General features: G+C 41.8%; 1 protein-coding gene across 5 annotated transcripts in view; it reads right to left on the bottom strand.

Annotated features, from left to right (window-relative positions):
* LOC115158127 (probable cation-transporting ATPase 13A3) overlaps positions 1 to 12,844 on the bottom strand; it is a 51,516-nt gene that overhangs the window by 21,060 nt on the left and 17,612 nt on the right. For all 5 annotated transcript variants that reach the window (XM_029706700.1, XM_029706698.1, XM_029706699.1 and 2 more), the window contains exon 3: positions 866 to 950. In XM_029706700.1, the coding sequence (XP_029562560.1) occupies positions 866 to 916 (51 nt within the window). In that variant the 5' untranslated portion in view covers positions 917 to 950. The remainder of the gene's footprint in view (positions 1 to 865; positions 951 to 12,844) is intronic.

Genomic DNA, 12,844 nt, shown 5'->3' on the forward strand with positions numbered 1-12,844 from the left:
ATGAGGGACAGTTGAGCGAGAGACGCACAGTTGGACAACTGAATTAATGAAACTAGAATAGACTGGGATACTCTCAAACATGCTGTCCTACTCAAGTTGGCCAAATGTAGTCTATGTATCCCTACTGTATGACATTGGGTTTGCCATATGACTCTGGGTTTGCTTCCCTACAGGCTCAGACAGCCGGTTGACCTGAGAGCGGAGCCTGAGTGGTGTAGCTGTGACACAGTGTGAGAGAGCAAGAGAGCGAGACAGAGAGCAAGAGACACTTCAGCTCCACTATATGAGTCAAGTTACTTTGCCATCAGCGTCGCGTCAATGTGACACTACCTGCTACACAGAGTGCGCTGTTTTGACAGCAGAGGGGAAGTGTCCATTCTATTTTCCCCTACTGTACCATATTCATCGATTACGCGTAAGTACAATAGCTTTGGTCCAGTTTATCGCAAGTACTCATTAAAATGTTGCTAGTGGTTGTACTAAATGATCCTCTAATTACACAAGTAGCTTTTGTTTACATTGTGAAAATAGTCAGTCAATGTAGCTAGCTAGAGTTTCTGCTAGCTAGTAGCTTCTTGGAGGCCATATGCAACCAAAATCAACTATTTGTCATTACTTTAATTCAGCCATCGAGAATTAAACCTTGGCGATTCTTGAGATGGACGCTGCCATTGGACGTGACACAATGTGAGCGCAACACGGGCAGGATAGCGGCTTTTAATGATTTCAAAGGAAGCATTCCCTCAATGGCTGATGGCAATGTCGGACGCCTGCTGGCTGTAGTGTAGCAGGGCCGTGCGAGTGTGAGTGAGTGAAGGAAAGGGGGGGGTAAGGTAGAAAGAGGTAATAAAATGAGGGAACACACCATCTCATCCTCCTCATCCTTGTTCACGATCTTCAGGTCTTCTTTCTCCATTCTGCAGATGAGTCACCAAGCCCACTGAGCACCGCTTCATTGAAACAAGAGCACAATGACACCACTACATGAGAACGTGAGTCTACCCCAGTACGAGGGCATGAGTATATCTCAGAGTGGGTGTCCAACACATTGCATACCAGAACATGACTCAACCACACTGAACCTTCAAGTGAGACCAATGAGATCAACCACACCACCCGTGCAGTGACTGAAACCAGAGCCATATACACACAGTTGGACAACTGAATGAATGATTAACTAGAATAGACTGGACATTACAATACATTCACAAGTTTAACACACTGTGTGCCCTCAGGCCTCTACTCCTCTACTACCACATATCTACAGTACAAAATCCATGTATTCTTGTGTGTATAGTGCGTATGTTATCGTGTGTGTGCACGCATGTGTCTGTGCCCATCTTTGTATTGGTTCACAGTTCCATTAGGTGTATTTCTATGTTTTTTTAAATTTTTTTTAATCAAATTTTCCTGCCTCATGTGGAATAGAGTTTCATGTAGTCATGGCTCTATGTAGTACTGTGCGCCTCCCATAGTCTGGACTTTGGGGACTGTGAAGAGACCTCTTGTGGCATGTCTTGTGGTTTATGCATGGGTGTCCGCTTCAACCTGTGCATTCAACATGTATTTGTGAGAGGTATTGACAAGTAATGATGAAGTCAATCTCGTCTCCTCTTCGACGTGCATATTATTAATGTTAACTCTGTGTACATCCAAGGGCCAGCCGTGCTGCCCTGTTCTGAGCCATTTGCAAGTCCCTTTTTGTGGCACCTGACCACACGACTGAACAGTAGTTCAGGTGCGACAAAACTAGGGCCTGTAGGACCTGCCTTGATGATAGTGCTGTGAAGAAGGTAGAGTTGAGCATTATTATGGACAGACTTCTCCCCATGTTTTGACCATGACAGTTTACAATCCAGGGTTACTCCAAGCAGTTTATTCTCCTCAACTTGCTCAATTTCCACATGATTTATTACAAGCTTTAGTTGAGGTTTAGGGTTTAGTTAATGATTTGTCCCAAATATAATGCTTTTAGTTTTAGAAATATTTAGGACTAACATTCCTTGCCACCCACTCAAACTAACTGCAGCTCTTTGTTAAGTGTTGCAGTCATTTCAGTCGCTGTAGTAGCTGACGTGTAGTGTTGAGTCCTCCGCATACATACACACCCTGGCCTTACTCAAAGCCAGTAACATGTCGTTAAGTAAAGATTGAAATAAGCAAGGGGCCTAAACAACTACCCTTGGGAATTCCTGATTCAACCTGGATTATGTTGGAGAGGATTCCATTAAAGAACACCCTCTGTTCTGTTAGGCAGGTAACTCTTTATCCACATTATAGTAGGAGGTGTAAAGCCAAAACAAGTTTTTCCAGCAGCAGACTACGATCGATAATGTCAAAAGCCACACTGAAGTCAAGTCTAACAAAACAGCCCCCCCAATCTTTTTATCATCAATTTCTTACAGCCAATCAGTCATTTGTGTTAGTGGTGTGCTTGTTGAATGTCCTTCCCTATAAGCGTGCTGAAAGTCTTGTCAATTTGTTTACTGTAAAATAGCATCGTATCTGGTCAAACACAATTTTTTCAAAAAGTTTACTAAGGGTTGGTAACAGGCTGATTTGAGCCAGTAAAGGGGGCTTTACTATTCTCGGGTAGAGGATTGAATTTTGCTTCCCTCCAGGCCTGGGGGCACACACTTTCTAGTAGGCTTAAATTGAAAATATGGCCAATATCGTCCACTATTATACTCAGTCATTTTCCATCCAAGTTGTCAGACCCCAATGGCTTGTCATTGTTGATAGACAAAAAAGCCACCTCTTCCACACTAACTTTACAGAATTCAAAATTACAATGCTTGTCTTTCATAATTTGGGTTAGATATACTTGGATGTGTAGTGTCAGCGTTTGTTGCTGGCATGCCTAAGTTTGCAAATCTTGCCAATGAAAAAAATCATGAAAGTAGTTGGCAATATCAGTGGGTTTTGTGATGAATGAGCCATCTGATTCAATGAACGATGGAGCCGAGTTTGCCTTTTTTCACAAAACGTAATTTAAGGTGCTCCAAAGCTTTTTACTATCATTCTTAATCTTTGTTTCATAGTGTAGTTTCTTCTTTTTATTCAGTTTAGTCCCATGATTTCTCAATTTGCAATACGTTAGCCAATCGGTCGTACAGCCAGACTTATTTGCCATTCCTTTTGCCTCATCCCTCTCAACCATACAATTGTTCAAGTAACTGGAATAAGCAATTTCATAAATGTGTCAAGTGCAGCATCTGTTCGCTCCTTATTACACACCATGGACCAACAAATATTATTTACATTAACATAGGAATCACTACAAAACGTATTGTATGACCTCTTATATTAGGCACCGCCTTTGGAACTTGAGTTTTCCTTGATATGGCTACTATAATGTGATAACTACATGCGATGGATATGGATACTGCTTTCAAGCTAATTTCTGCAGCATTAGTAAAGATGTGATCAATACATGTTGATGATTTCATTCCTGTGCTGTTTGTAACTACCCTGGTAGGTTGACTGATTACCTGAACAAGGTTGGAGGCACTGGTTACATTTTGAAGCTTTCTTGAGAGGGCAGCTTGATGAAAGCCAGTCAATATTTAAAAATCACCCAGAAGAAAATATACCTCTGTTGATATCACATACATTTCACACGTTATCCAGATACTGATTGTTAGCACTTGGTGGTCTATAGCAGCTTCCCTCAAGAATGGGCTTTAGGTGAGGCAGATGAACCTGTAGGCATATTACTACTACAGTTAATAACATGAGATCGTCTAAGACTTACAGGAATGTGGTTCTGAATATAAACAGCAACACGTCCAATAGCATTTCTGTCTTTTATGTCAATGTTATAACATTTTATTGATACCGCTGTATAAAAAGGTATTATTTAAGTGAGTTTCAGAGATAGTCAGAATATGACTCATCTGTTATTAGCAAATTATTGATTTCATGAACCTTGTTTCTTAAGCTACATATGTTAACTTGGGCAATTTTGAGCACTTGTCTAGGATGCCTACTTGTTTTCACTGCTCTACTGGGAAGCTTAGCAGAAGTAGATATGCTCATGGTATTTATCTTAGTGCAGGATGAGCTGCACACAGTGTCTTCCTACTAGGGCACACCGCCTCAGTGCTAACAGTATAAATCTGTTTCATAGGCACATGATTGCTGCATACAATAGCTGTAAGATCAATAGACACATTCAGGGCAGCTAGAGGGACATATATTAAGTTACTTACATTGTGTCTACCAATGCCCGTGGTATAATGTAGATTTGCTGAAGCATTATGACAACTCAGCGTCACAATGGTAGGGATTAACTGAGCTGGGTTTGGGTCATTGATAAGTCACTGTCCCAACGCAGCCTTATAATGCTGTGAAAGGATCCAGGAACCCAAATGATTTGGGTGGATCCCATCCTCCTTATAAAACGTGTTTTGTTTCCAAAAGGTATCAAAATTGTCAACAAAAGTTACACCCATTGAGTAAGTTACATGCATTGAGTATGTAGCCCTACTGTATGACATTGCGTTTGCCATATGACTGTAGGTCCCTACAAGATCAGACAGCCGGTTGACCGGAGAACACCTGAAACAAAGCATGAGTGGTGCAGCTGTGACAACCGGTATGGAACACTCCCACAGACAGTGACAAGCTCCTTTCCCAACAGCTGGCCATCCCTGGAGGACAGCTGAGAGGGAGAGAGAAGAGCCATGGGGGGTATTGAATAACACCCATCTGATGACTCAGGACTCAGTGGGAGTGTGTGTCTGTGTGTGTGTTCTGCAATGACCTTTTTGAGTGGAACCTGACCTCTCTGTACAAAAGAGGAAAGGGTTTGAAGGGGAATGTCAGGGTCAAAAGGCAGTTGGAATCAACCAGTACAGCCAAAGCTGAAAGAGAATCAAAGATGCAGCAAGAGACGCTACAAAACTTCAACATGCATCTGGCTAAAAAACAAGCATCTATTCAATCAACAATGTGTAACGTCTACAGCAAGTCTGTTTCAAAACAATTAGCTAACTTCCTAAGGGCCAGATTACTCTCAATGTTATGGACAAAGTGACAAAGACGACAACGTAATGGAACGCAATCATAACTTCCAACATCAGCCCCAAACATGAAATCAAACCAAATAAACCATGGAATGTTATTTACTGCGTCATCGCTGCAATTTCCCAACAGGCTCGGGAGAGGCGAAGGTGAAGTCATGAGTCCTCCGAAACATGGCCTGCCCAACCGCGCTCCTTAACACCCGCAAGCTTAACCCTCTTCGCTATAGGGGGCAGTATTTTCACGGCCGGATAAAAAAACATACCCGATTTAAACTGGTTACTACTCTTGCCCAGAAATGAGAATATGCATATTATTAGTAGATTTGGATAGAAAACACTCTGAATTGTGTCTGTGAGTTTAACAGAACTCATATGGCAGGCAAAAACCTGAGACAATTCCAAGCAGGAAGTGGCCTGTCTGAGAATTTGTAGTTCTTTTGATTCTCTATCAAAACTACAGTATCTGTGGGGTTACGTTGCACTCTAAGGCTTCCATTGGCTGTCTAAAGCCTTCAGAAAGCGGATTGAGCCGTCTCCTGTCACTGGGCAGAGTATAGTAGCTTAGTTTCTCAGTGGTCTGCCTGGGGACAAAGAGATTGGATATGCGCATTCCCGCGTGCATGCTGTTTTTTCTTTTCCTCTTTGAATGAATACACTATTGTCCGGTTGGAATATTAGCGCTATTTTACGAGAAAAATACCATAAAAATGTATTTTAAACAGCGTTTGACATGCTTCTAAGTACGGTAATGGAACATTGACTTTTTTTGTCTCGAAATGCGCTCGCGCACTACCCTTTGGCTAGTGACCTGAACGCACGAACAAACTGAGGTATTTGGACATAACTATGGATTATTTGGAACAAAAACAACATTTCTTGTGGAAGTAGCAGTCCTGGGAGTGCATTCTGACAAAGATCAGCAAAGGTAATACAATATTTCTAATACTAATTCTGAGTTTAGTTTGCCCCGAATTTGGCGGGTGTCAAAATAGCTAGCCGTGATGGCTGAGCTATGTACTCAGAATATTGAAAAATGTGCTTTCGCCGAAAAGCTATTTTAAAATCTGACATAGCGATTGCATAAAGGAGTGCTGTATCTATAATTCTTAAAATAATTATGTATTTTGTCAACGTTTATGAGTAATTTTGTAAATTCACCGGAAGTTTTTGGTGGGAATGCATGTTCTGAACATCACACGCCAATGTAAAATGCTGTTTCTGGATATAAATATGAACTTGATTGAACAAAACATACATGTATTGTATAACATAATGTCCTAGGAGTGTCATCTGATGAAGATCAAAGGTTTGTGCTTCATTTAGCTGTGTTTTGGGTTTTTGTGACATATATGCTTGCTTGGAAAATGGCTGTGTGATTATTTTGGTCTATGTACTCTCCTAACATAATCTAATGTTTTGCTTTCACTGTAAAGCCTTTTTGAAATCGGACAATGTGGTTAGGTTAACGAGAGTCTTCTTTAAAATGGTGTAAAATAGTGGTATGTTTGAAAAATTGTAATTATTGCATTTTTGAGGTTTTTGTATTTCGCGCCACGCTGTTCCATTGGATATTGGCTGGGCGTTCAGCTAGCGGAACGCCTAGATGCAACAGGTTTTAACCAGGAAACCATCCGCACCAATGTGTCGGAGGAAACACCGTTCTAATGGCGACTGGGGTCAGCCCGCAGGCACCCGGCCTGCTAAAAGGAGTCGCTAGAGCACGATGAGCCCCACCGGCCAAACCCTCCTCTAACCCGGACGATGCTGGGCCAATTGTGTGCCGTCCTATGGGGCTCCTGGCCATGGCCGGTTGTGGCACAGCCCGGGAAATGAACCCGGGTCTTTAGTAACGCCTTAGACTGCTGCGCCACACGGGAGGCCCTAACCCATGGAATGTTTTCTCACATCCTGACAACATGATAGGGACGGTCCCCAGAGTCACACTACGGAAGGCTTGGAATTTCAACCAGATTCCATGATGCCCACCAGAGCATGATGGCAGCAGGTTGAATGCCCCCACATTGAAAGGCCATTGTGCCAGGGGCACTAGGCAGCAATGAAAATAACAAATACCTTTATTAAAAGATTAAAAAAATAGCAGGCCTGGCTGACCCCGAGGGAGGTCCATCCTCTCTTTGTACATGTGCCAGTTGTGTGGCACTGGAAGGCCAGATTTAGCTGGGCTCACTGCTGAGGTCTGGGGCTATGGTAGGAAACGGGCTAGCCCATGCATGTCTGCGATTAGCTGCAGCAGGGGGGATAACACACGCGTTTAAAACACACACCCCCAACAAAAACAACAGGCCGGCTTTCGCCATCGCTGGGCTGGTGTCAGATATCATGCTGGAGAGAATCGCGATAAATTAATGTACACCATATCTGTAGCGGGGGGGGGGGGGGGGGCTGTGCGCACAGACAGACAGCACTCTCAAGGACAAAAAGCTCTAATGCTCAGTCGCTTTTACAGGATTAGACTTGTCACTGAAAACAGAGAAGCTTTTTGGCCATCAATGTTGCCAGTGGTTACTATAATCATCAAAGCCTCTCTTACCTTTTATTAGGTTCGTCCTCTTTACACACACCAAATATTTGACTGCAGCAACATATTTTCCCCCTCATGTAGGTCGAGCCCCATTGAAGTGCACTACAAACAGCAGGTGCCGTCTGCTTACACATATGGAGTGTGGGTAGCTCGCCATGGTACAGACTACAGAAACCATTCCTACCCCAACAAGGCCTCTGAGCAGACACTTTGCCTGTGCTTTCAGGGGACTGGCTTTTCTCAAGGCCCAAAGGTGGAGAAAAAAAGGATGCATGAGGGAGGCAGGCCGGCCAGCAGCGATATAGAGGGGCTTTTGGCAGGACATTGTTGTAACAACAATGGAGCGACAAGGGAAAAGAGATTGAGAGAGAGACGCAGAGAAAGAGCAGTGTGAAAGGGGAGAGAGGGAGAAAAGAAGGGGACTCGGCAGCAGGGCTAACCCTGGCTGGCTGTCAGGGCTGGCGCTGGGTTGGGCCGCCCTGCTGCCGCGCTCCCCTGCACTGTGCCACTGGCCCCGGCCCTGATCTTATCTGCCCACAGCACTCAGCCCTTTCTTTCCCTGGCACACAGCAGGATATTTAGCTTGGGACCAAGCCCTTCCTACTATTTTACAGCAGGTCAGGAGTCCAGGGCGGGCGACGGGCCGCTGTGCAGGCCACCCTATGGTGTGTGGAAATGACATGAGCAGTGTATTAAAGACAAACAGACAGTTCATAACAGTCCCAGACAGTGTATACAAAAAAACCAGTGTGGGACTTTTGAGGCCATTCATTGTTAAACATTGCTGGATGGTTGGCAATGGAGTCAATGCAGAAACTGAGGTAACTTAAGGTATCATCATCCATTAATTTTGTCACCATAAAAAAATGTTAATATTACCAGCCATATAATGTGGGGATTATTTATCTGGATACAGAACAGATACATCCATTTCATCTATATTTCAGCACTAATAAAACAGAGGCGTGACTATGGTCTAACCAACCCAACACATTTATGGGGCGGCAGGTAGGTGGTTAGAGCGTTGGGCCAGTAACTGAAAGGTATGATCGAATCCCCGAGCTGACAAGGTAAAAATCTTTCGTTCTGCCCCTGAACAAGGCAGTTAACCCACTGTTCCTAGGCCGTCATTGTAAATAAGACTTTGTTCTTAACTGACTTGCCTAGTTAAATAAAGGGAAAATAAAATCTCTGCTTGTGACTAAAACATCAATACCTCACCTTTTAAGTCAAGCTAAACAGGAATAGAGCGGTTAATGTTTCTTTGGCATGTTTGGTAAGCATAGTGCCTTCAGAATCTATTCATACACTGACTTATTCCACATTTTGTTGTGCTCCGCACATAAACCGGTAAAACGGTTAATCCACACATAAAACGGTCAACCGAATCGTTTCTAGTCATCCTTCTTCCTTCCAGGCCTTTTCTTCTCTTGACTTTATATTGCAATTGGCAACTTTCATAAATTAGGTGCATTACCGCCACTGACCTCGTTCGTCTTTCAGTCACCCACGTGGGTATAACCAATGAGGAGATGGCACATGGGTACCTGCTTCTACAAACCAATGAGGAGATGGGAGAGACAGGACTTGCAGCGCGATCTGCGTCAGAAATAGAACTGATTTCTATTTTAGCTCATGGCAACGCAGACGCTAGTTGGCACGCGCGAGCAGTGTGGGTGCAATAATTGAATAATCTAGATTTCAAAATTTATTGTGCAATGCTCGCGCACATGAAGAGAGCGGTGTAGTCAGCCTGTTACTCTCCTGAAGTTGCCGGTAATAGGCCAAACAAGGAGTCGGCACAATTTATCTTACCATTTCTACCGATCTGCGTGCCAGTTAGTTTTCATATGCACATTTTTGTGAAACTGTTTAATTTAATTCATAATAACTTCTTCATATCTCAAAATCATTGTCATGTGGTTAATCAAAACTATCAAAATCTAAATGAAAATGATAAACCTAAAAACTAATGTAAAAGGCCAACAAATAAAAACATCGCAGCCTGCAGGTTGAAAATAACCTGATCAAAATAAATATCCTAGAAATCACATTGGCTACTCATGGCCTGTCTACAACGAACTTGAAACATTGCATCAACTATTAACTTGGGTCCGGCCTGAAGCTTGCGCTAGCAAACTTTATATCCCGAGCCAGTGAGCTCGGGACAGACACAGCTGTAGACTATTTGCGTAAGGGATAAGAAGCAGTGCTCAACTTGCAGGAGCTCACCTGAGCTAAGTACCGGCACCACATTTTCTACTGCTTGAGCTTCTGTTCCTGTTATGTAGAATATTAGCTCAAAAGTATTGTGGAGCTCCTGCACCTAAATATAAAACAGTACCAGCACTCAAAATGAGTAGCGGAACCTATTTCAGTCCAAGTCAAGCACTGATAAGAAGTAATCAGGTAGGCCTATTTTATGACGTTTCCACTGGATCAGAGCATGACATGTTTCCCTTTCATGCGGAGTGATTATCGAAACGGAAAGAGCTGGAAAGATTTTTCAAATACAGAACTATTGTAATTCTCAATGGATGTAAAAACAGACGATTGTTTTCTGATTGAGGTGAAGAAAACATTACTTTGAGAAGCTCCACAGGTCATTAGTGATGGTGCGTTAAGGCAATCAGAAATACTATCAGATCCCCAAATGGGAACTTTTGTATGCCTACATTGTGTGCAGGCCAGGTAGCCTATAGGCCTACTTCTATGCGTGCGCGTCCTTAATCAACATTGACAGGAGCGCTCCAAACAAAAGACAATGACTAAATTGACAGAACTCATAAATGGAATTAAATAAACCAAAACTTGTTTCTCACAAGTGTAGCATAGGTTGTGCACTCTGCAAACAGTGTGTCCACTCTGACAATGACAACTGGAAGAATGGAATAATAATATTGAATGCATTAAAATAAATTACCATAACCAAAGTAACAAAAATTGTAGATGAGAAATTATTGGTAAATGTACTACTTGTGATATACAGGGCCTTCGGAAAGTATTCAGACCCCTTGACTCTTTCCACATTTTGTTACGTTACAGCCTTATTCTAAAATGGATTTTAAAAATATTAATTCTCAGCAATCTACACACAATACCCCAAATAAATAAGGTATTTCAATTCATTTTTTATGAATTTGCTAAAAATATTACATTATGGGGCATTGTGTGCATTTAATACATTTTAGAATAAGGCTGTAACGTAACAAAATGTTGAAAAAGTCAAGGGGCCTGAATAATTTCCGAAGGCACTGTGTGTGTGTGTGTGTGTGTGTGTATATGTATATGTATATGTATATGTATATGTATATGTATATGTATATATATATATATATATATATATATATATATATATATATATATATATAAATCTCTTTTTACTGTTCGACTAACATGATCTCGGACGACCAACAGCCTAAAGACCAAACAATCAACCAGCTAGGTCATTGATATAGATTAACCATAACAAAGGTAACCCTGTGGTACGCCGCAGGATATCTTGGCTCTGGTAAATGCACAGCCGTTTACATAAACACATTCTCTACCATAAACATAACTATATAGCCAATTATATGTATAAACCCGAAAGCCGTAATAATACCATTTAGAAAGTAATATTTCATGATCACCCATGTCAAACGCTTTGGATAAATCTAAAAAGATTTCAAGGGCGTGAGTATTCATTGTTCAGGGCTCTAAAGATTTTATCCACATGTTGCAAAAGAGCCACAACTGTGGAGTAGTTTTAACGAAAACCATATTGGTGCTCATATAGGATAGTGTTCATTTAAATGTTTCAACATTCTCTTATACACCAATTTGTCTAGGATTTTAGAAAAACATGGTAGTACAGATATTGGCCGATAATTTCTAAAAGAACTGGGATCCCCAGATTTATAGAGGTAGGATAACTTTGGCAATTTTCTCATCTTCAGGAACAATACCAGCTTGCATTGATTTGGTGAAGATATATGTTAGAGGCTCAGTAATCATGGAAGACACAGATTTCAACAAAGAGGCACCAATCTCATCATGAGATGACATCTTTAAGTTACCAATTACCTCCATTACACCAGGAGGATCAAACTGAAGCAAAGAAGGGACATGTCCCTTAATGTAATCCAAGGGCTTTACATCAGTTCTCCATTTTCTTTGACAGAGGAACCCACATTCACAAACATAAGTATTAAATTCACATGCAATAACAGTAGGAACACTGTCTTATTTCCAACAATAAATTGAGATGGAATAGTTGTCGATTACTTTTTCTAATTCAACAGTTGATTGATGATTTTCCAAGTTGACTTTATATTTTTTAAGGATTCTTGGAATTTGTTAGTAAAATATTTTTGGGGGGGAAATTCGAAGTAGGCGAGTAAAATGTGTAATACTTTTTGTAATTTGCTGAATTCAGGGGAGAGGGATTTGTGAGCAACTTTTTATACAACTTCAATTACATTTTTTTAACTGAGGATTTTTTGAGACCGGTTGTAAACCAAGATTTTCAGAACCCATCTACTGCTCTCTTACGTGGTTTAACTAAGGGAAAGCAGTGGTGAAATACAGAGTTTAAAGATGTGAGAAAAGTCTGGTAAGCAGACCTAACTGATAAACATTTTCCCATGAAATTAACTACATTACCAAAAGTATGTGGATACCTACTCATCGAACAATTCATTCCAAAATCATGGGCATTAATATGGAGTAGGTCCCCCTTTGCTGCTATAACAGCCTCCACTCTTCTGGGAAGGCTTTCCACTAGATGTTGGAACATTGCTGCAGGGACTTGCTTCCATTCAGCCAGAAGCGTGTTAGTGAGGACATTGTCATGCTGAAACAGGAAAGGGCCTAACCCCAAATTGTTGCCACAAAGTTGGAAGCACAGAATAGTCTAGAATGTTATTGTATGCTATAGCGTTAATATTTCCCTTAACTGGAACTAAGGGGCCAAGCCCGGACCATGAAAAAAAACAGCCTCAGACCATTATTCCTCCTCCAAACTTTATAGTTGGCACCATGCATTGGGGCAGGTAGCTTCTCATGGTATCCGCCAAACCCAGATTCATCTGTCAGACTGCCAGATGGTTAAGCATGATTCATAATTCCAGAGAAAGCGTTTTCACTGCTCCAGAGTGCAATGGCGGCAAGCTTTACACCACTCCAGTCGACATATGGCATTGCGCATGGTGATCTTCAGCTTGTGTGCGGCTGCTCGGCCATGGAAACCCATTTCATGAAGCTCCAGACTAACAGTTCTTGTGCTGAAGTTGCT

The sequence above is a fragment of the Salmo trutta genome, chromosome 22 (genome assembly GCF_901001165.1).
Source record: "Salmo trutta chromosome 22, fSalTru1.1, whole genome shotgun sequence".
NCBI lineage: Eukaryota > Metazoa > Chordata > Actinopteri > Salmoniformes > Salmonidae > Salmo > Salmo trutta.